Below are 25,736 nucleotides of genomic sequence, written 5' to 3'. Positions count from 1 at the left end.
GATTGAACCCAGGGCCTTGTGCCAAGCACTCTGAGCTATATCCCCAACCCCCATGGGTGACTTTAAGTAACATACTCAAAGGTAAACTAACTGAGGCACCTGAGAAGGTCAGGACATAGGGAATCCTGAGGGAGAAAGAAATACTAGCAGTGAATGCTCAAGAAAGTATTTTTGAGAATCTTTTATAAAGCACACAGATGACCCCAGAGAGCATGACTGTCCATTTGATAGGTTTCCAAAATCCAAACCAAATAAAATAAACCACACCAAATCGAAATTACAACACTTTATTGCAGCATCGGCAAAGGTCAGATTTCTGAAGCTGGTGAAGATTGGGCAGCATTTCCATGTGAAATGTTACAACTTTACAAGTTTTGTTTCTTAAATCTACATGCAGAAACTGAAACGTGGTAAAAGAAAAATGCAAAATAGCTAGAAAAAAAGATGTAATCAAGTTGTAGCATACAGATGTGCTCTTTAACTAAATTTACTATGCCTATTGGAAAGCAAACGAAAGACAACTATCCTAATAAATTAACAGATTGTCAGAAAACAGACTAAGAACCCTTTTTTCTATTTAGTGGGGGAAAAACAAAACAACAAAACAAAACGAAAACAAAAGCAAAATAAAAGCTCTACTTGTTTCCATATTTTGTTTAGAGACAGAGGCTGTAAACCCATGAAGGTCAACAAAATATTCTGATCTATTTCTTGTTGTCCTTCGTTCATTTTCTGTGACATGCTGACTGGCACGTTTTGTTTTCAATGATACTTACAATGGGCTCAACTATATCCCTGTTCTTAGGCTGGTATCAGACTTGTCTAAGCCATCTGAATGAATGCTCTTTGTACTAATGTCTTCACATTTTTCTTTCACTCTAATAGGCAATTTTATATCACTGGCTCTGATGGATAAAACAGATTTTTCTCCCTCATCCCTTGTTCCTTTTGAAACAATTTCCTAAACAAAGGCCTTTCTGGTGGATTATCTGGTATTTGGATATCTTTCATCATTTTGTTGTCCTGCATGTAAGTTTTTACTATAAGATTTTACTGCTTGCTCTATATTTCTCTACTGTAGTCCTGGAGCCCCCAAATGTATCTTCTTCCAACATGGGATGTTCAACTCAGACACTGTAACTCAAATCAAGTTCAAAACTCAAGTTCATTTCCCCCATACCATTATCATCGCAACCATTTCTTCTCCGGCTCAGTCATCTCATTGCTGCTCTTCCTGATGTAACTGCTCAGTAGTCAAGTGAACCATCTCATTTCTTGACTGCCATTCTCAAGAGAAGATTAACCCTCACGTGATTTCCATTACAAAAGGCCTTTTCCGCCTTGTCTGGAAGCGTGGGCTTGTTCCGGTGTTGGCAGAGGCTGCTGTTTCTGCCTCATGGCCCCAGCCTGTCCCAGGTTTAGATTCGCAACTCTCTAGACCGACATGCTGAGATGTGTCCACTGCTCTCATTCAATTGCTGGAGGACTCCACTATCCACAACATCAGATACAGGACCTAATGAAATGACACGTGCTGCTGGATCAACGTCTCCTAAAGGTACAAACAGGGTGATGTTAGAGACCTTACTGCTTTAGGGCAAAATTGGGGCAAGAAAGTGTTTCTCAAATACTACCAACTATCACCTGGTGATTTCTCTAAGTCTTTTTTTTTTTTTTTTTTTTTAATTTTTAGTGGATGATGGACCTTTATTTATTTATAAAAGTGGTGCTGAAAAATCAAACCCAGCACCTCACACATGTTAGGCAAGCACTTTACAACTGTGCCACAACCCCAACCCCATCTAAGTTAAGTCTTTTTTAAGAGCAAAACAGGAACAATTTTGACAATAATTGCAAGAGGTGGCTCCTGTATCTTCTCTGTGACTGCTAAAGTGTCAGGAATTCAGTTTGTGTTATGGTTGAATTGTGTATCCCCAAAATTCATTTGCTGAACTTGACTCCCCCCCCCCTCCCTGCCGGTACCTCAAATGTGACTTTATTTGGAAACAGCTGTTGGAGATGTAATTAGTTAAGATGAGGCAATAGTGGAGTAGGGTGAGTCCCTGGTCCAAAACAATGATTATATCCTTATGCACAGGCTGGGGATGTACCTCAGCTGCAAGAGCACTTGCCTAGTATGTGAAAGGCCCTGTATTCAATTACCAGTACTGAAAAAAAAAAAAAAAAGAAAAGAAAAAAAATTAGGCACAAACACAGGAAGAATGTCATGTGAAGATGAAGGCAGGGATTCAGAGATCAGAGCGATGCACCTATAAGCCAATGGATACCAAAGATTGCCAGCAAACCTCAAGAGCCACACAGGAGGCCTGGAACAGCTTTCCTTACAGCCTCAGACTCCTTTGTCTCATATTTCCTGCCACCAAAACTTTAAGACAACAAACTTCTGTAGTTTAAGTCATTCAGTCAATGGCACTTTCCTAGAGACTCATAAAGTTTGTTTTACACAGAACAAGTTATATGAGCAAGACGAATTCAGAGAATAAAATGCAAATATAGGAAAGCATATCCTCAGTTGTCTGTACCCATAACTCTTCCAGAAATGAAATAAATATGAAAAAGTATCAATGATATAATCATGTCCCCAATGAAAGAACAAAAAGATGGAAGAGTTTCTCCTGAAGTCAAGACAAAGCAGCTGTCTAAAACAAAATATTTTAAATAAACAGTGAATGAAAAGAAAAAAATGTTGAAAATCTTTGCTAAGTTAAGATATGCTTCTATCACTAGTTATAGTGAAGGGTATCTGTCACCTGGCTGGCTTTGTAGGCAAATAATCACTCTGAATGATTAAAATACTAAGAGCTTAAAAAGCACTTACAATATATACTTTGGATTATATGTTATTCTAGGAGGTATTCTATACCAAAACTATCATTTATTTAACATACAATAAGGGCATCCATATCTTTTTAAAAACAGCAAGCTAGATGCAGTAGCATGTGCTTACAGTGTCAGGAACTTATAAACTGGAGGTAGGAACATCTCAAGCTTAAGAGACCAACCTGAGCAATATACCAAAATGAAAATCTCAAAATGAAAATAAAACATAACAAAAATAACACACACACACAAAAAAAAAAAAAAAAAAACCCCACCAAAACTGACAAAATAAATCCTTTCTATTCTAATTGTGGTCTGCACACCAGCAGCTCTGATATCACCTAGAAGCTGAACAGAAATGAACCAGAACCTGCCTTTTTAGTCTAGATGATTTATATGTATTTTAAAAGTTTGAGAAGCAACAGAATAATCCATATGAACTGTAGCATGTAAACCATATGCTTAAGCAGTAATACTTGCCAAAGATGCAAAGTTTCAGATTGTCAACACTACTGGAAAAGAAAAGAATCTTGTTCTGCACTACAGAAAAACTGAAGAACAATTTCACTTACAGCACAAACTCCATCTTATTCACTAAAAATAAATACCTGTAATTTGTTAAAAGGCTGAAGTTTTAATTTACATTGCTCTGATAAGATCCTCTGGTTAGAAAACATAAAAATCATTATATAATAGTAGGAGCCTATCAAAATCCACAGGTAAAAAAATTTCAACTACTTGAATAACTAGTTTTCAAATTAATTTTCCTTTCACTAACACATAAAATTACCAACATTAATTGATTTTTTTTAAAAAAATCACCCATCACATTAATAATCAACTTGAAACCAGTTCCTCAGATTTACTCATAGACTCAAGGTCCCCCTGCCCCGCTTCACATAGGTACTCCCCTCCAGCATGCTCTCCTTAAGCTACTGATGTCAGTGCTCCATATACACTTTGACTAAAGCTAAGTCTGGCCCAAAGTAAGGAGAAGAAAATAAAGACCCAACCACCATTCCATCCCATCAGTTTGTTCTTAAAATGACTATATTTCTTCACTTAAGTTTAAAATGGCAAAGAACATGTGGTACTCTAAAACGCTCAAAAACTCATGTTTATGCATTTGACCATTCTACAATGCTTAACCATACCTATGTTTTAGAAACACTGCCTATGAAAATAACACTCATTATCCTTTACAGAATGCCATTCAAAAGGATGATGGACAGGTTAGGATTTTTTTTTTTTTAAGTTACAATTTTAAGTCAAAATTTAAAATAGGTTGAGAGGTTAGCTCAAGGGTTGGAACTCACAAAAAATGGAAAACAAGAACTTGGGAGCAGAACTGAAAGAAGAAAGTTTATTAAAACGACTAAATGTAGATTGTAAATAGTTCTTTTGTCTATTCAACAAATATTTACTGAGCATCTAGTAGGTGCCAGGCACTAAGAGCTATGAAGGATATAATGGAAAGCAAGATTAAGATGCAGTCCATGCCCCCCACCTCCAGTCTTTAATCTCATGGAGAATGGAGACAAACTAGCAGGTAAATAAATAGGACACAGTCTGTGGAAATATAGTGAGTTAAGACAACCTATCCTTGCTGATCTATGTCAGTATTGAGAATACCAAGGTGGGTCTTAAGAAGGAGTAGGAGTTATCCAGGAAGAAAAGCAGAAGACTGCTCCAGAGAAAGGCAAAAATAGAACAGTAAGAGCAATAGGTAGTTAAAAGACCAGCTGGTTAGGAGTAGGGAAAGGAACTTCGAGAGATGAAGCCAATAAAGTAAGTATATGCATGCAATTCATACCTTGCTGACCAAGATGAAGAGTTTGAAGTTTATTCTACGAGCCATAAGGAGCCATTGATGAATTTTAAGCAGAAGGGCTCATATAGTCAGATGGCAGGTTTGCATCTTAGAAAGAACACTGAGAATGAATTGGATGTGGGTGAAATGGACTAAGAAGTAGATGTAGGTAAGGTAGCTGCAGTTATCTACATTTGATCTTAGCTCAAAGGCCAAGAAGGGATTGCAGCAGTAATCCAAATGTGAGGTGATAGTGGTTTGATCTAGAGTCTGGGGCAGAATAAAATAGGCAACTTTGATAACCTTTTAATATTAGAATGCAGAGGGTTATTACCCAGATCAGGGAATTGAGGGGGAAGGAGAATTACAAAATGAAACCCCCTTTCCTAGTATGGACAATAGTAGTGCTTTTGTTCATTAAGCTAGAACAGGGAGGGAACAAGACACACACTGAGGTTTCTGTTTCAGAGTGCACACCTAGACAGGCAGAAACTCAAGTGTGAAGTCTGGGCTGGAGATCTGGACAGTAATGAAGTCATGGAAAGAATGACCCCTTACAGACAGTAGAAGGATAGAAAAAGAAACCAAGGAATCTGGACATCTATAGGTAGGGCGTGTGCATAAATGAGCTGAAAGTCAGGTAGGAATCAGAGGGGTCAGAGAAAAGGGGGAAAATCAGAAGCTAGAAGTCATAGAAGCAAAATGAAAGAGTATGTGGAGGAAAACAGAATTTGCCCACAATGCAAAGTGCTACAAAGATATTGCTCAAGAAGTAGTTAGGGACCCCAGAGAAGGCCACCTATTAACCCAGAGTTAAGACACTAAAAAGGTAGGATAAGTCACACAATGATTGGGAGGCAAGGCAAAGAGCAAGTGTGGCTGGTTCTTCCAAAGGGAAATTGGAGGAAGAGGAAAGGAAAATAGAAAGTTAAAGAATTTTGAGAAATGATTGAATAATGTTGGTAGCAAACTAAGTAGGGCATACCACATATACATCTATTATAGTAATTACTTTTACACATCTGTTTCTACATATTCATCTTTGTTCCCTATTGCCTGAGAAATGCTTTGAATAAATAGCACAAATGACATATTTGAATAAATAGAATAAATAGAAATAAGCAGAATAAATGAGTAGGACAGAATTAGCCTTCAAGTGCAGGTAGTACTCTGTTTTCTCATTGGACGTTATAAATTTGAGGATTTTCTTCTCCTTTTAAATTTTTTTGTAATGAAGGGCTGGACCTGGTAGGTACTAGATGAATATATGCTACTGCAGATACCCATTATGTCATCAAACTTCATATTTACAAATTCTATAAAATTATGATATTCTCACATTTTAAAAATTAGAAAAAGATACTAATATCTGAATAGAAAAGGAATTAGGTATAAATAAAGACAATGTGCTATTCAGAGATATTACACTGCAATATGGAAAAGTGAAGTTGATAAAAATATCAAGATATTCTTTAAAAAAAAAAAAAACATTTGCTTTATTTTTGAGACAGAAAGAGAGAGAATTTTTTAATATTTATTTCTTAGTTTTCGGCGGACACAACATCTTTGTTTGTATGTGGTGTTGAGGATCGAACCCGGGCCGCACACATGCCAGGCAAGCGTGCTACCACTTGAGCCACATCCCCAGCCCAAGATAAGATATTCTAATATTTTTAGTTTCTGATGATAAGAGGGAACATATATTATCAAAACTGCATCTATATTATGCATATATTAAAAGCTACTCTTTTTTTTTTTTGGTGGTGCTGGGATTAAACCCAGGGCCTCACACTTGCTAGGTAAATGCTTTTACCACTAAGCTATATACCCAAAGCCTAAAGCTATTTTAAAGATGTAGTCTTTGTGTGTGTGTGTGTGTGTGTGTGTGTGTGTGTGTGTGTGTGTGTTTATTTTATTTTTTTTAATGCCAGGCTCTGAACCCAGGGGCACTTAACTACTGAGCCATATCCCTAGCCCTTTTTTGTATTTTGTTTAGAGACAGGGTCTTGCTGAGTTGCTTAGGATCTTGCTAAATTGCTGAGGCTGGCTTCGAATTCCCAATCCTCCTGTCTTAGCCTCCAGAGCCACTGGGATTACAGGCGCCACCATACCTAGCTAAAGCTACTTTCAAATAACTGCAAAAGCAAGAAACTATCATTTGTCATTGTCCATTAAGCTAATAGTTTGTATATTTAGCAGCAACAAAACAGGTTTCAACAAAGAACTTTTCTATTTTGCTAATAGGGTTTTGTCTGTAAGAATAATCCAGAATTCTATACTTTATTCATATGGATATTATAAAAAAGAAAGAAAGAGAGAGAGAGAGAGAGAGAGAGAGAGAGAGAGAGAGAGAGAAAGAAAGAAAGAAAGAAAGAAAGAAAGAAAGAAAGAAAGAAAGAAAGAAAGAAAGAAAGAAAGCTAGCTAGCTAGCTAAGGGAGAAGCTATTTTTACCTCCCACCAGTCTTAAAGATTAGATCTGCATTAGGTGCTCCTTTTGGATGCTGGTAACGAGGCCGCCGCTCACGATTGGTGTTTGCTGGAGCTGGGCGCTGAGCAAGAGACTGCAACATTTCTATGATTAGGATCAAAAAAAAAAAAAAAAAAGGCTGTTAACTCTTTTAAATGTACATCATCTATGAAACAAATAAAATGTTAGGGAGATCAAGTTTATCAGTCCTATTATCAGGTAAATGACTACAGAAAAGTGACCATTATACAGACTATCATGATTGTAAGGTACTAAAAGAACCATCAAGAGATGAGATTCTTTCAGTATCCAATGTTTCCTTATTGTAAATTTGGTCATTACATTAAGTGCCTTAAGAGACAATTAAAAAGCCTAAGAGGCAGTGTACAATGACAGCTAATAATATAGTGTTTGGAGAGAGTCTACATTTGTTAAAAAATTACCCTCTCACTTGCAAACACAGATAACAGTAGGTAATCTATCTGAATTATGGAGTTAGAAAAATAAGATGAAAATTATATTATTATTTTACAAATAAGTCAGAGGAAAATGGACACAGAATGAGATAAAACTATATTTCAAACACTCAAGAAGCATAAAAATTTCCTATTTTATAAATGATTTCATACCTTGATAATCTTCTTGTTCTTGCCGCTCATTGATATCTAGTGTGAGCTTTTTCATTCTCATCCTTTCTTCTTGTTCTGCCTGTTGCTGGTTCCAATGATTTGCAGCAAGTTGGGATGACATGGGCACATTAAGTATTTTAAACTGAGAGAGAAAAAACAAAAACAAAAACCAAAGGTCACAAATACCCTGAGGAAACCAGAAAGAAAAAAAAAATAGACTTCAAATAAAACAGCAAGTAGAAAATAAGTTTAGGAAAATAGTGTTTTTCTTTCACTGTACATCAACAGATTTATAAGAACATCTAAAAAGAAATAGTAGTATTATTCTAGTAGACAAAATCCATCAGATTTGGATGAGAAGTAAAAGTCTACCAGTTCAAGCTCCATGAAAAGCAGAAGTTCTTTAGTGTACCCTATTTGGAAGCATATCTCTAACAAGGGATGATTTTTTCATTCTGTAGACTCCATCATGTAGGGCTGTCAGAAAGACTTCTACAGGAAACTGGAACCCACCTCCTGTCATTTCTACCCACCTCATGAACTACATGAACAAATCTAGTCCATCTTCAACATTACTAGGACTTCGTATTTCTGAAGACAGCTGTGATGTTTGAAAGGAGAGAGAGTTAAGTGAAAACTGTTAAGTTAAACAGTTCTGTCACAGGGAGAGAGTGAGCCCTTGTCTAGGAATGCCTTTGTTTTTTAGTAGGATGTTCCTGGCATAGGACTGCATATGGCAAACAAACCTAGATTAAAAAAAAATCTATGAATTTATGGGTCTTGGCTCCCTGGAAAATGTTAAGTACGCTATGCTAATATCTAAGCACAAAATGGAGGTGTTTCATAACCTAAATTCTCTGTTGTGCATGTCTTAATGAAGAGAACTCATCTGGACCATATCTGTGCAAAGTCAGGGTTCAGGAAACTGTGTGCAGGATCCCAGACCTCTCTGCTTGATCTGTGCCTTCTGAATGCTGGCATCTTTAAAATCGTGTAAAGTTTAACATTGTGTAATTCATTTGAATTTGACGTGCAAGTTTGATTTTTTTATATTAATTCATATGTTCTCTCTTGGCATTCTGTTTTACAATGCCCTTCAGTTTGTCAATGTTCCCCTCCCCTTAGAATGTAATACCCAGAATACAAATATACTAAGCCAGATAGATCCACTAAGGTAAAAACAAAAAACAAAAAATACAAATGCAACTAACTGCATTTTATATTTATATCAGCAGACAAAAATCTCACCTATCAAAATAAAAATATTAAGGTGCCCACTAAACCTCACTGGTTCTCCCCAATGTGCTTAGCTTTAGAGAATTTTCTCTAAGGAGTCTAGTACTGACTCCTTCCAATAATCACTTTATTTTTAAAGAGCTCAAAGCCATTAAAAAGGAAAAAGCCAACAAACAAAAAAACAACATTTAGAGGTGGGTTTCAGTAGTAGAGCACATGTCTGGTATGTGTGAGGCTGTGGGGCAGATCCCCAGCATGGCAAAAACTCAAAACCAAATCCAAAATACCTTTTGTGAAGTATGTCTGATGTAATTTGATGAATTTCTCTGTAGGTAGATGCTGAAGAAAATCTCTCCTCACTTGAGACAATGAGCATATCAATCACCTCTAACTTTTGTAACCCATCTCTTTCTCTACCCCACGAGGTAGCAGCTGCTGACCTGCTTTCTTTTACTACTGATTCCTCCAACACACACTCTTTAGCACTACATTATACAAAATGAACTAATATTGATTCACCTGTTGGTAACATTTGGGTTGTTTTTAGTTTTGGGTTAACATGCTAGGAATGGAATAGCTGGAAATACCTGGTGTGTTTTAGTTTTTAAGGAACTGTCCAACTGAGTTCGGTTCCTTCACATCCCTGCTGAAACGTGGCACAATCAGTTTTCCTAACTTTAGCTATGCTAGTAAGCACATACTGATATATCATTTGGCATTTTTAAATTTCCTAGTGACTAAAACCATCTGTTTAAAAACCCATCCTAGAATTATGCACCAAGTTTGTTGGACTACATTTCAGAAAGTAGTTTTTGCAAAAGGCAAAAAATCTTAATGACAACTGCTCTATAATTACATATATAAGTTCTTTCAGTCCTCAAAGATATAATTAGTTTCTATCTGAAGACTGGGACTCCTTAAAGTAGATTATTCCTTCTGACATTATTTAATTTTATCCAATCTTACTATGCCCTTTCAAAGAGAAATGTTCTTTCTTGATATGAGGGGGAAAATACCACTCCACAGCACAGGCTTTTACTCTTTGTTTTTTTTTTTAAAAAGCATTTCCTAATCCCCTTGAGCCACATGTTTTTAAAAATTGCCAACTGTGGCTATTCCTAAATTCTAGTGTATATGGCCTGATGATAGCCAATTTTTCCTTCTTACATAATTACTAATTCTATGATAACTTTCTTCTGCCTCTTCCCCAGTTTTCTTTTTCTTTTTTTTTTTAAAAATATTTACTTTTTAGTTGTAGTTGGACACAGTACCTTTATTTTTACGTGGTGCTGAGGATCGAACCCAGGGCCTCACACATGCTAGGTGAGAGTTCTACCACTGAGCCACAACCCCAGCCCCTTCCCCAGTTTTCTTTGATTTCCACATTACAATCACTTCTTTCATGAAATACATACTTGTCAGGTATATTGCTGCAAGGAAATAAAGAACACAAATTTTTGAAGTCATACAAATTGGCCTCATAGTCCTATCATATATTAGTATGACCTAGCAATCACCCAAGAATTCTCTGAGAGGGGGCTAGGGTTGTGGTTCAGTGGTAGAACGTTCACCCAAGACATGCAAGGTGCTGAGTTCAATCATCAGCACCACATAAAAAATAAATAAAGCTATTGTATCCAACTAGAACTAAAATATACAACGCACATGCACACTCACACACACACACACACCACATATAAAGAATTATCTGAGAACTATACTAAAGAAAGGCACCATAAACATACATTGGAGGAAAGATAGCCTCTTCAACAAATGGTGCTAGGAAAACTGGAAATCAATATGCAGCAGAATGAAATTTAACCCCTATCTATCACCCTACACAAAACTCAACTCAAAGTAGATCAAAGACTTAGGCACTAGAAATAGAGACCTTGCATCTAATAGAAGAAGAAGGTCCAACTCTTCATTGTGTCAGCTTAGGAACCAACTTCCTCAACAAGACTCCTAAAGTGCAAGAAGTAAAATCAAGAGTCAATAAATGGGATGGCAACAAATTAAAAAGGTTCTTCACAGCAATAATTAAAAATGTGAAGAGAGAGCTTACAGACTGGGAGAAAACCTTTGCCACCTGCACCTCAGGTAGAGCATTAATATTCAGGATATATAAAAAAACTAAAAAAAAAACTTGACACCAAAAAAAATAAAAAACAAATAACCCAATCAATAAATGGGCAAAGGAACTGAACAGACACTTCACAGAAGAAATAAAAATGGTCAACAAATACATGAAAAAAATGTTCAACATCTCTAGTAATTAGAGAAATGCAGATTAAAACTACACTGAGATTCCATTTCACTCCAGTCAGTCAGAATGGCAATTATCAAGAATATAAGTAAACAATAAATGTTGGTGAGGATGTGGGGGGAAAGGTACACTCACACGCTGCTGATGGGAATGAAAATTGGTACAACCATGCTGAAAAGCAGTATAGAGATTCTTGAGAAAACTTGGAATGGAACCACCATTTGACCCAGTTATCCCCTCCTCGGTATACACCCAAAGGACTTAAAATCAGCATACTAGAGTGACACAGCCACATTTTAAGTTTAGAGCAGCTCAATTCACAATAGCTAAACTATGGAACTAATCTAGGTGCTCTTCAAAAGATGAATGGATAAAGAAAATGTGGCATATATGCACACTGGAATATTACTCAGCCATAAAAAAAATGCAACTATGGAATATGATCTTAAATAGATGGAGCTAGAGACTATCATGCTAAGTGAAATAAGCCAATCCCCAAAAACCAAAGGTCAAATGTTCTCTATGAAATGAGGATGCTAAAACACAACCAGGTTGGGGGAGGAAAGAATAGAAATTTAGTGGATTAGACAAAGGGAAATGAAGGGAAGGGAGCGGAGATAGATACAGGGACGACAACAGAATGAACTTTCCTATGTTCATATCTGAATACATGACCAATGAAACTCCATATCATGTACAACCATAAGAATGGGATCCTAATTAGAGAAGTTATACTACAAATATGTATAATATGTGAAAATATACTCTATCAATATATATATAAAAAGAACAATTAAAATAAAAGAATTCTCTGAGACACTTTTCTCACCTATAAAAAGAAGAACCAATACTACCTACCTTTTAAGGTTGTTCAGAGAATTAAATGAGATAACATTTGTAAAGTGCACAATATAACAATATCACAAAAATATCACACAGTAATAAGGAACTTAAATAACTTTTAAAAGTTCAGAATAAGTCTCCCTGCTTCCTTTACTTTCTGGGGGGGGGGGGAAGACTCTTCACAAAATAAGTCACCAACTTAAAACATCAGGAATATATTTACATAATACACCACTTATTCTGTTTATGTCCACAAAACAAAAACAACTAAAACATAATTAAAATAGTTACCATTCTCTAAAATATACTTTTAATTTATTTTTCAAAATCTAGGAAGATACACAAAAAATAAATAGATGGAAAAAGTTCAGCTTGAAATCAATTTCCTGTCAAACTCTTTACATATGTCTCTAACATGTGAAGCAAAAACTTCATTTATTCTTCCTAAACAATAATATTACTACTGTGAGACAATCACAGTAATTTGTGAAATTTTTTATTTTTAGTACTACTCATTTTGAAAGCTTTCTGTTGCACCTGTATTTCCAAACCCAGGTACTATGAACTATTAGGAAGGAAAAGTTCCATTAAACAGACATTGTAAACAGAACTGAGCCAAATTATCATGATACCAGGGAGAGAGTTTCAAATTCAAAGATTACAACTTTCCCTCTAAAAAATGAGAACAACATCCAGAATGAGGACTTGAAGCAACGCAATTTTCTTCCCTTAAGGGACCGTTGTGAAAAGTAGTCAGCAGTAAAAAAGAGATTATCTGTCAGTCTAAAAGCAGTCATGCAGAGAAATACACTAGTTTTAAAGATATGACTATATATAAAAGTACAATGTCTGGAATTCATTAAATTTTAACTTACTGTTTTTTTCATCTTTTTTTTTAATAGGCTAGAATTCTGGGCAATGTTAGTTTCTCAGTCAAATATGAAATATCTAGTAGGCATTGAAAATGACAGTGCAATTTTAGGTCATTTTCCATTCCAACTATCACATAAGATGCATTACTTCAGATCAAGGGAAAGAAAGAGGTGAAAGTCTCAGTGTAATTTACATACTCCAACATTCCAATCCTTGGTTAAACAGCTATTGATTTTCCTCTCAGTAGCTGTTAGTGACCTGTCTCAAACACTTATAAATTTATGCAAATACAGAGTCATATATTATTCTTTCACAAAACATTCAAGCAAATCTGACCAATAAGAACCATAGGTAGATAATTCCTTGATCATCAAAAAATTGAGGCTATTCTAGATACTTATTTGTCATCAGATCAAAATATTCTGAAATAAAAGAGACTGATCATTTTTTCCCCTTTATTAGGTAACTATGATAAAATTTGAGATTTCCCCCCATAATTCAGTTATGATAAGCTTAATGATGATGGTATTAATTATACTAAAGAAACTGTATAAAATATTATGAAGAATACTTCTTAATGAATTTCATTAAAAAACATGAAAAATATGTTGTTTTTGTTTTTGTTGTTGTTTTGTTTAGTTTTTGGTACTGGGGATTGAACCCAGGGGAACTTAACCACTGAGCCATATCCCCAACCATATATATATAATTTTTTTTTTTTTTTTGTATCAGGGATTGACCTCAGGGGCACTCAACTACTGAGCCACATCCCCAGCTCTATTTTGTATTTTATTTAGAGATGGGGTCTCACTGTGTTGCTTAGTGCTTTGCTTTTGCTAAGGCTAGCTTTGAACTTTCGGTCCTCCTGCCCCATCCTCCCAAGCCGCTAGGGTTACAGGGGTGAGCCACCACACACAGCTAAAATAGAGGCTTTCTATTTGCTTATAAGACTGACGATTTCTTCACTCAGATATTCTAAAGGGAAACCATTATAAGTAAAAGATGAACAAAAACACATTTTTGTGACCTCTGAGACAAGCTTTACAAAAGGAAAAGTTTTCAAGTAGTATGTATTTCAAAAGAACAGAAAATAAATGGCCGTAAACAGTGATGAAAAGATAAATTTCCTGATGCCTCCCTCCTTTGCCAAAGCCTTTACAATAAAGCTGCTAAGCTACTATTATAAGAGAGATTCTATTTTATATTAAATTAGATGACAAAAAGATTGAAGTAATTCAAACTAAATTTCCTGGAATAAATTAGCAGCAAAGGTAATTTAGGTTGTAATTTAAAGCAACTTTGTAAGTGTAACTTAAAAATTTTATAACTATGTAAGGGCTGGAGAGCTCAGTGGTAGAGAGCACTTGTCTGTCAAGCATGTGACACTTCCAGAACCACAAAAACAAAACACAACACAACCAATATATTTACATATAATCTTAAGTTACAGTGATAGATAAGTATCTATTACTCCATCAAAACATGCAACAAATCATGACTCTTTAATATTAATTGCAAAACAATGATTTATCTGCGAATATTAAACTGTAATAATTACACTTGGATTTGATTAAAATAGTCTCAACATTACATAACAGTACTATTTAAACTTTTACTTTCTCAATCAAAATATTTCATTTTAATTCATTATTCTAATTCATATTTAAATTGAGAAAGAAATCAATTACAAATGGCATTAGCCTTTTCTTTCTCCTCTCCTACTCTGAAATTCGGTATAATTTTTTCCCCTAATGACTAGAACAGAAAGTTATTTCTAAGCACAAATTCGGTGTACAAAGAGATCTTTCACTCAACTTAAGAATTAAAGATTCCTATAAGGCAACACATTTCTCACTTGTAGAAAAACCGTTCCACCTCACAGGCCAACACCCAAAAGTCAAATAAAGAAATAAAAATCAGAACAAAATACACTTTCTTTTTCAGACCACAAAATACCAGTGATGTTTCTTCAAATAATGTTCCTAATATTGAACATTTTCCAAAATTCCAAATAAACTTTTTATAAGAGTTGAAAATTTAAACTAAGAACCCTAAGCTCTTATTTCATGTTTGTTAATATTTTCAAAGTTCAAAAAATATATTTTTAAATTTCACATTTTAAGAAGTAGGGCTTCAAATTACTTATTTAGCATAAAGTTAAATGAGACAGTTTTTTTTTTGAAAAAATAATCTATCTACTTTAAGCCAAAAATAGTCCATATAATTTAGAATTCAGACTTCTGAAGTGAATTTATTTTCAAAGGCCCCCAATTTTTTAAGATACACTCTTGATTTATTTTTAATGCCTACATTTTCTATAAGGATGGTATAAACAATAATGAATATTCACATGTACCCCACCAAAGGGAGGAAGAAAACAGAATTCTTACTATTGTGTAATTCGATGATCTATAGAACAAAGATATTCCAAAGTCACTTTTTAGTTAACAAAACAGGATCCAAGTGTACCAATGTAATTTTAGTAGCTATGCATAAATGGTAACCAAAGAGTATCTAATAGAAATTGCTATGCATTCATTATTCCAAAAAAAAAAAAAAAAAAAGCAAGCCTCACCCTCTGCTGGCAACATAAGGAGGGTAGGACAACTGCACAGTAGGCAGTTTCTTACCTGCTGTTTATTTCCTTTTCTTGTTAACATGACAAATGGCATAGTATCTGCAGACTCTGCCTCTCCTTCTCCACCACCAAGTGGAGGTCCTTTCCTCAGCTGGCTTTTGAGATGCAAAGGAATAGCAACATCAAGTTGATGTACTTTAACAGATTCGCCACTTCTTTGCTTAAAGACAGAAATTAAAAAGTATATAAATATTCCAAGATATACATAAATATATGTAAATATAAACTGCAAAGAATTCATTTGGTGCTGAATTTTTTAAAACACAACAATCATAAGAGTTAACGTCTCTAAAATACAGATGAACTAGGGATATTTCTCTTCCACCACCTAAAACCTTTATAATATGTCTTAGAAGAAACTACGTTATGTGGTTTGGCTCCTACTTATAGTTCCATGTGCTTCCAAGCACTCAGTGTTGCACATCCTACCGATTATCCCTGGCTCCTCTAATAATTGCCCCCTCCCCCCGCGCTTTTTTGTGGTGCTGGGGATGGAACCCAGGGCCTTGTGCATGTGAGGCAAACACTCTACCAACTGAGCTATATCCCCAGCCCCAAATAATGCCCTTTTAGTCACCCTTGTGGCACAACATCTGCTTCATTCGCTTCATTCTTTTTTTTTTTTTTTAAATATTTATTTATTTATTTTTTAGTTTTCGGCAGACACAACATCTTTGTATGTGGTGCTGAGGATCGAACCCGGGCCGCACGCATGCCAGGCGAGCGCGCTACCGCTTGAGCCACATCCCCGCCCTGCTTCATTCTTATAGTCTCATAATAACGTATTTATCAGTCTGACTCGTTCACCAGACTAGGCAGACTCAACACTCTATTCCCGTTCCCCAGCATTTCCTAGTAGTGCTCTATAAATGTTCAAGAATGAATGGAATCTATAGCCATTCACATTAATTTATTGGTTAGCAATATCAATTATTCTTAACATTTACACTGAACTTTTCAACCAATTAAATAAAACGTCACTGATGATTTACTGTTAGATTTGAAAATGGAAAGATTAAAGACTTATCTCTCAAAAAAGCTCATAAACTTACGTTAGACAGATATATAAGTAAACCAATTACAATACATTGGAAGTGCAAATCATTTGTGTAGAGGACGGAGTGATTATCTTCACCTGGCTGGGGAGCAGGTGGGTACAGAGATCTGATGAAAGGTTTAGCACAAATGGGACAACTGAGAATGTTAAAGACTTCATATGATGTCTTCTGAGCATATGGAAAGAGCAACTGGGGGATATGGAAGGAATTTAGGCAGGGGAAGAACAGGTGCAAAAGTAAGGATGTGAAACAGTACAAGGTGTTTACACAACTGCAAATAATTGTCTATGCCCTAAGGAAGGGAGAATAATTCCTCAAAGCTTGGGAAGTAATGCTGAGAGGCTTTACAGGTCTTAAAACTGCTCTTCTTAAATAGTGCTTGATATGGGCCTCATATTCAAAAGACTTGCAAATTAAGTGAAATGGTATAAGGTTTAATTATTTTTTAAAAAATAATTTTAATATTTATTTATTTAGTTTTCGGCGGATACAACATCTTTTCTTTGTATGTGGTGCTGAGGATCGAACCTGGGCTGCACGCATGCCAGGCGAGCACGCTACCGCTTGAGCCACATCCCCAGCCCATTATTTTCTTTAATATTTATTTTTTAGTTATAGATGGACACATATTTTTATGTGGTACCGGGGATTGAACCCTGGGCCTCCTGCGTGCTAGGCGAGCGCTCTACCTCTGAGCCACAATCTCAGTCCCTAATTATGTTTGTTTTTAAAGCTCCAATTTATTACAATCTACTTAAAGTAGTTAGTCCCAGGTTCATAAGATTTATGAAGATGTACTACTTAAAACTGCAAAGGGTTATATTAGACAAATCTTTATTTGTAAAGGATTTTTCTCTTTATTACAAAATTAACACATTGTTTGAAAAATATTTAAATACAAAAATGTATTAGTAAGTACCTGTATTAATTCTTCCAGCTTATCTCTTTCTGCCCCACACCAAAATGCAACAGTTGTTAACAATTATATTCTTTCAGATTTTTTCTTCCATTTATTAATATACATTATAAACATAAGCAACCACTATTAGCCATATTATTCTATACTAAATAAATACATTTTTCCCCTTTTTAACTCTTGAGCATCTTTTAATATATACAGAGCTAATTATATGCATACTCTATTTACTATATAGTTATCACCACTAAATTAACATATATTTATAAGTATTGCATGTAACCTAATCTTACACCAAAGACAGTTTAGTAATAAATGATCTTTAAGTCATACCGGCACAATTTGTTTTTAAACTTCACAAAATGGTCATACCCTACTTTTTTGCAAGAAAATTTGTCATAAAATCTGTAATAATTATGTGGCAAAATATGGTATGTCCTATTATTTAATTCAATCCCTACTGACAAACAATTAAAACTTTTTTTTTACTATTATAAATAATGTGACATCTTTGTATACTTAACTTTTAAAGAAAACTGCTAAGTAGGGGTAAATTTTTAGACCACATATATGCCCATTTGATAGGTTTACTAGATCCCCTCCCCCCCCAATAGATGATAACCATGCTGAACTGATGCACATTTAGCAAACTTTAAAACTGCACTGAGCTAGGCATGGTGGCACATGCCTGTAATTCCAGCACTCCAGAGTCTGAGGCAAAGTTCAAAGCCAGCCCCCAGCAACTTACCAAGGTCCTAAGCAACTCAATGAGACCTTGTCTCTAAATAAAATATAAAAAAGGCTGGGGATGTGGCTCAGTGTTTAAATGCCTCTGGGTTCAAACCCCAGTACAAAAAAAAAAAAAAAAAAAAAGACCTACCACACTGAATACTATCACTTTATAAATCTTTATATGTGATGGACTGACAAGTGAATAAGTTAATTATAATTTGCATATCTTTTGATTATTAGTGACTTCTAGCAAGATTTTGCCTAATATCTTTCATGTAATTAAAAATGGGTCATTCATCTTGCTATTATATAATTATTATCACACTGCTGCACAGGAGTTATTTTTCCTTCTTGTCATTTGTTTGAATTTTTATGGCATTCTGTGCTTTAAAGTAATAGAACAGAATGATTCAAAAGATTCCAGGGGCTCGGGGTGTAGCTCAGCGGTAGAGTGCTTGCCAAGCATGTGCAAGGCCCTGGGTTTGATTCCCCAGCATCACAATAAGGAACAAACCAACCAACCAACACAAAACCCAAAATGGATTCCATGACTCACTAGCCATGTGACCTTAAACAAGTTTCTGGCCTTTTCAAGTCAATGTTGTTTTAACTAAAAAAAAAAAAAAAAAAAAAAGTAATACTAGCAGTATTTGACAGCACTGTATGAAGAATAGATGTAGAAATCCTTGAAACAGAGTGTATATTTGTAAGTAGTAAAGTGCCTGACAATTATTAATAATAATAATTAATATTATTAAGTAAAATCCACATTTATTTGTGTTTACTGACCATGTGCTAAATCCAGCATTATCTGTTTACTGAGCCTTTCCCTTGGATTTGAAATGATGTGTTTATCATATTGCCAAATTGCCATGATTCGGATCTAGTTTGCAGTCTCCTTTATTTCACTGTGCCAAACTATTATTGTAAGTTTAAAACATTTCAATATTTTATAAAGTATTTTGCCCCTTATTTTTCAGAAATTTCTTAGCTATTTTGCTTTTCTTATAGATTATTTTAAAGAATAATTTTAAGTTCATTCGAAATTCATCTTGGCTCTTCCCTTCCCCCTGCAAAAACAATCCTCCTGCTGAGATATAATTAGGACTGCACTAAATTTAAGAACCTGACTTATGGAGAATCAAAGTATCTTTAGATACTGCATCTTCCTATGACAACTTCATCAAAACAGACAGTACAGTTGTCCATATCCAGTATTTGAAAATGTTTGAAAATTATGGCTAATGCAGGATTAAGTTTTACTCTAGCATACTAAGCCTATCTCCTACAAAAGTATAAATTCAAACTTCCCTCCTCCAATCACATCTTTCCATCCTTTCAGCTTGCTTCTTAAGAACTGCAATAAGAAACAATTACTGGATTATATCAAAGGTTCTATTCTTTTGACTTCAGCAATTTTTCTACCTTATTTCCAAACACTGGAGTATCTCGGGGCTCAATCTAAACTTGCTTCTCTTCTCTCTTCACACTTTATACTGGGTGATTAATTTATTTCCATGGCTTTAAATGTGTTCTACCTAACCCATTTGTGTTTTCATTTCATTCATCTCTTCTGATCTCTAGACATTTCAACCTAGACAACTTAAAGAACTCTCAAAAAACTTAACATAACCAAAGTGGAATTACTGCTTACTCTTCTTGTTTTCTTGGAGAAGGGCCAGTGAGAAAACCAAATTTCATCTTTTTCTTATTTCCTACACACCCATATTCAATCAAATACCAAATAAATCCAGTCCATTCTACCTCCTCAAGGGCTTTCAAATCCACTTGTCTGTGTCCTCCACTACACTAGACAGAGGACTATTTCCTCTCACCTGGCTTACCACAACAGCCTTCTACTCAGGCCTCTGCTCTTCAGTCTTGCCCCTCGTCTGAACGACAAAGGACTGTGAGCTCCCAAGGGGTCCCATCACAATTCCCAATTCTCATGTCATACCATCGTCCTATAATTATTTTCTTTTCATACTAGTCTTCAGTTTTCAAATACCAGACCTTTTGTGCCTCAGGACCTTTACCATATTGTTTCCACGCTCTCACCTGGATGGCTCCATTTAACCTGTCCTATTCAAAATTTATGACCTCAGAGATGCTTTCCCCACCATCCCTACATGAAAAAAGGCCCTTCACTTTCTATCAACCAAGGCATTCTACTCTTACCAATTATCAAAATTTGAACCTATATTTGTTTGGTTGTTAAATATCTACTTTCTCTCAGAACAGGAACAATATTTTGTATTTACCACTTTAAACTTAGCCTATCTTACACTACTAGGCACTAAGTAGATGCTCAAAAGATACATGCTGAACAAAAGAACAGCTGAGAGTAAATGGTAACTGAATTGTGTCAGGTAGGAAATTTCTTTCTTTTTCCCCAGTACTAGGGATTCCACCCAGGGTCTCAAGCATGCCAGACAGAGAATCTCTCGCTAAGCTACATCTCCAGGCTTATATTTTATGAGACAGAATTTCTTTAAGTTGCCCAAGGCTGGTCTCAAACTTGTGATTCTCCTGCCCCAGCCTCCTGAATCTTTGGGATTATGTACCATGTACAGTAGCATATGGAAAGTTCCTATAGATGAACCATTTCATTTTCTCTTCAAGGGGGTTACAATGATTATGTTTTATTTGATGACCATGGCTTCTAAATGATATAAATATATGATTTATTTCACAAATTAAGAATTTTCTGGTTAAAAGAAATATTTTAATATATGAAGAAGAATCAGATTGGCCTAACGTACCTATAATGCTAATTTGCGTTTTACCATAACTTTGGCTTTAATAACATCAAGTAAAATCCAATATTTTCTCTAAAAGATTGATCTGTCAGCATTTAAGATTCAATAAGATCTTCTGCCTTTAAAAAAGTCACTTTCTGATCTGCCCTAGCTACTTCTTGTAGAAAAATGCTAATTACTACAAATTACTATGACCTTTTTTTTAAAAACCATTAGATGGAAGGCTTGGGATATAATATAAAGCTAAGAGCATTTGCCTAGCATGTGTGAGGCCCTGGGTTTGATCCTAGCATCAGGAAAAAACGAAAAACTCCCAGCTAGATGAAGCTTTTTATAAAATCCAGTTTATTAATGTTATCAATACACTAAAAAAACCTAATCTTTCTTTTAAATATTAACTCATACTTTTCTATTTACATAAAAGCTATTCAAATCCTCAACATAAAAACTTCTTTTTAAAAAATATTTATTAAAGTTTTAGGTGGACACAATATCTTTATTTTACATTTACATGGTGCTGAGGATCAAACCCAGTGCCTCATGCATGCTAGGGGAGCACTCTACTACTGAGCCACAACCCCAACTCCAACACACGAATTTCTTAAACTAAACATCTCCAATTGTTTATCTTCTGCAAAGTTTGGTTCCTAAACAAACATAAGGAACTTAGAAGTGATGAGATATAACTTGAGATTGGCATAATGAAATTACTGTTCCAATACTGAAATTACTGTTCCAATACTGAATACTTAATACTGAAATTAAGTATTAACTACACATTCTCCCCTTATACTTTAAAGAATTTTAAATATAAGATGTATCTGACAGCTGCAAGCTGTATACTTCAGGAAAAGTTGCTGTCAAAGCAGATGTTCAGATAATAAACCCTAACATTTAGTAGAATGTAATGTACAATGAGTCACGCTAAGAAGATTCTTCAAAATAGAATGATATTTACCTGGAGATTTTCTAGCATCATTTTATCCAGAGCTTGAATGAAGTCCTCATCTTCTACACAAGGTACATGCTTAAGTCCACCTCCTTTAATCATTACCTCCTTATTAAAACAAAACAAAAACAAAATCAGAGCAGAAATTTTAACTGTAAGGTTTTACATGGCAGAGTCTTTTTGTATTGATAACATGTTCAATATAACTCAAGAAATAAATAATTAAAATATAAAACCTTATTGTTAAAAGAACTTTTTATTAAGAAAATGGCTATGAATGTAAATTGAAAATAAATCTCTAGAGCTATTTTTCAATATTCAAAAGAAAACTTCAGTGGCTAAAATTCAAATACTAATAAAATGTTACAAAAATTTCAAAACTCAAATCTTTTAGCCATACGTACAGTATTCTCTTCATCAGTTTCATTTTCCTTATTGGAATCTGTAAGGTAATCTGTATTTTCCTCCTCCTCTTCTTCTCCCTCATCATCATCATCAGAACCTTCCTGAAATTGTTAACATTAATAGAAGATTAAAACACTTTGAAAAGAATCCCTACACTTTACATTCCTTGAAAGATTTTTAAATGCCTGTATAATTGTTTATTATTCTCCAGTTTCAGCCTTTTATGTAGTCTGCTTATAATGGAGAACAAAGTCAGCTGACAACATTTTCTACATACCAATAGCTGAAAGCCCACCTTACCAGCTTCCAGTGATCTAACAATATAAAGATCAGTTGTGGAAACTCTTCCTTGAATCCCACAAGGTACAAGTTTCCTGAACTGTTGTTGTTGTTTTTTTTTTTTTCCTCCTCTGAAACTAATCCTTGCAATGCTGAACTTCTCACCATAGTTCATTAATACCTATCTAAATCTGCAAAGTTCAAATTTTAACATTGTTGTAAGCATTTTATAAAGCACTTCAGTTTGGATGGTATTCTTACATACTTGGTTTTGTTTACTCTTTCCAACTCCAAAGATGGAAGAGTGAGTTTAACTGTTCCCATTTTATACATGAAAAAAACCAAGTTAATTAAGTGTCTTGCCAGAGGATATACTGCCATCAAGTGGAAGAGCTAGATCTTCTGCTTCCCTAACCAGTGGTTTTCCCTTCATACCCCAGTCAGTCCTCAACTCCCTATCAGCCGAAATGGCTTCTCAAACAGAACCTAGGGCAAAATCCTTATGGATTGTCAAAGGGTGAAGCACACAGTGGAGCTCCATCTGTTAATTCCTCCATCCCAACAATATAATTCAACCCCACATGGTTCCATAAAAGTTAAAAACTCAAAAAAAAAAAAAACATTATCTAATTTCTCCCTTCTTCCCCCTCTCCACTTTCTCTAGCAACTACTTACTTGTTTCTTCTCTGAGACCAACTGGTTTAGTTTGCATAAATCAATAAAACACACAGTATTTGTCTTTCAAATACCAACCACAGTTCCAGCCATTGTAGTATAAATGACATTTTCGTTCTTTTATATGGCAGAATATGTGTAGACATACCACATTTTCTTCCAAACCCATAGAAATGATTAATATTTGAGGAGATGATAATGCTAATAATGCTCATTTTATCATTACACATTGTATTCAGGTACTGAATTACCATACTGTACCCCTTAAGTATGTCCAAATGTGTGTCAATAAAAACAAAACCTACCATACTAAACTCAGAAATTAAGATTATGCCAAGATAACTAAGAAATAATTCCTAAAACAACTGTAATATTTTGTAATACTTTTAATGTATGTGACATTTGACTTATATATTATTAAACTGTATATTATGACTTACTATAGACATTCAGAAATTCTTAAAAGTTCTTAAAATAAAAACACTTCAAAAACGTACACAAACACAGTACCCTTTTACCCAAAATGGATCAACTTTTTTTGAAGGTAATTCTATTCTATTGTCCTCTCAAAGTAAGCCACACTTTTCTCTCCTTCCAAACGTAGGCATGTGGATCCTCCAACTGAACATTTTGCTTTCATTTCTCCTTAGCAAACACACATATACTCTTGTATAATATTTACTCTTCAACTGGAAATTTAATAGTTTAAATGACAAAACTGTCAAAATAATAAAAGTCCAAGTTTGGAAATGAGAAGATGTATTTAGAGGGAAAATATAATCCCTCACAGCTTTTTAAATGAGAAATCTGTATGAAAATTAGTCCTCTTTAATGTCACATTTACTGAAGATGTTGGATTTATTTATTAGATCCATTTATATAATTAGTAGAGCAGCAAAACCCAAAGACAATCATGAGTTTGATTAGTCTGGAAATATAAAAGGAAAATACTTTCTTATTTCCCTTTGTCATTATAAAATACTTAATCCAATTTAAATTGTATTACTGAATTTTTTTAATACCTTTATTTCATTTTTATGTGGTGCTAAGGATCGAACCTAGTGCCTCACATGAGTGGCACTCTACCACTGAGCCACAACCCCACCCCATACTGAATGTTTTTATGACAATCTCATTTTGAAGAAAAATCAATACCCATCTATTACCCTGAAACCAATTATAGAAACATATTCCAGTTCTACATTTTTATTAATTTGTTTTTATCTACTTTAAAGGTGTTCTAAGGTTGGAAAAAGAAAATGGCAACAAATAATATAAGTACAAAAGTGCATTTCCACTGCCTGCAAATAGTTGCCAGTTACTTAAAAAAAAAATTATTGTTTATACTGAATTTTCACAATCTTCTTTCCCCCTCCCCATTCCCAATACTGAAAACTGAAACCAGGGATGCTCTACCATGGAGCTATATCCCTAACCTTTTTTATTTTTTATTTTGAAACCAGGGCTTGCTAAGTCACCCAGACTGGCCTTGAACTTGCAACCTTCTAGTCGCAGGGATTACAGGCATGTGCCACCAAGCCCAGTTATAATCATTCATTTTTAACTAACAGCAAAGCGGTTTGTTATACAGCAGAATCAGATTATATGTTCACAACTGTTATAAAAACTTTAAGAGCCAAAGAAAAAGAGCCTTATGAATTTTTACTTCTTACTGTGTAAAAATTTTAATTATCTTAAACTACTGGGTCTTTTTCTTTAATTCTAAATGGAATTTTAAAAAACCCACTTTATGATTGTATGAATGCTATAAATAATATTCTTTTAAAAATTAAATGCACATTCTCTAAATATTTTCATTTTTTATTCAAACAAAACTTGACAACTTTAATTTGATTTCCCAAAACACTTAAATACTGACTATAAATTGTGTTTTAATATTTAACAAAAATCATTCTTACGAATTATCACACTACCCCTAAATACTTTAAAGTACCCAAGGAACACCAAAAAAATCATACACACTAAATCATAATGATTATATAAACTTACATTTATATGAAAACCAGTAAACAAATGCTAATTTTCTGGTTTAAATTTTACTTTCATTAGTATTCTATTCCTATCCTTATTTATCCTACTTTGTTTAAACTTTTTACTTTTTAATTTTATAATTTAAACATATAAAGGTAGAGAAAATAGTACAATAAATCCCTACTTACCTATTATGCACTGAACAATTATTAGCTCATGGTCATTTTTTTTCTTCATATACTCCTAATCATTCCCTAATCCACCTCTAGAATATGAAACAAATCCCAAATATCCTTTTATTATGGATGTAACTTTTCAATTTAAGCAAGTTTGGAAGAAAAATGTAATAAACTATCAGGTTGAACCA

General features: G+C 34.5%; 1 protein-coding gene across 2 annotated transcripts in view; it reads right to left on the bottom strand.

The window, feature by feature from the left end:
• Nucleotides 1–593: 593 nt before the first annotated feature.
• Upf2 (UPF2 regulator of nonsense mediated mRNA decay) overlaps nucleotides 594–25,736 on the bottom strand; it is a 115,247-nt gene continuing 90,104 nt past the window's right edge. The window contains exons 17-22 of one of the 2 annotated variants that reach the window (XM_026408550.2): nucleotides 22,423–22,524; nucleotides 22,028–22,126; nucleotides 15,597–15,764; nucleotides 7,749–7,890; nucleotides 7,104–7,224; nucleotides 594–1,552 (exon numbers count right to left, since the gene is read on the bottom strand). In XM_026408550.2, the coding sequence (XP_026264335.1) occupies nucleotides 1,543–1,552; nucleotides 7,104–7,224; nucleotides 7,749–7,890; nucleotides 15,597–15,764; nucleotides 22,028–22,126; nucleotides 22,423–22,524 (642 nt within the window). In that variant the 3' untranslated portion in view covers nucleotides 594–1,542. Of the gene's footprint in view, nucleotides 1,553–7,099; nucleotides 7,225–7,748; nucleotides 7,891–15,596; nucleotides 15,765–22,027; nucleotides 22,127–22,422; nucleotides 22,525–25,736 lie in introns of those variants that run through there. The other variant, XM_077802257.1, reaches the window with a different exon arrangement.

This window comes from Urocitellus parryii, chromosome 9 (assembly GCF_045843805.1).
Source record: "Urocitellus parryii isolate mUroPar1 chromosome 9, mUroPar1.hap1, whole genome shotgun sequence".
Taxonomy (NCBI): domain Eukaryota; kingdom Metazoa; phylum Chordata; class Mammalia; order Rodentia; family Sciuridae; genus Urocitellus; species Urocitellus parryii.
Note: the sequence above shows the minus strand (reverse complement) of the source record. Positions and strands in the feature narration are given on the sequence as shown.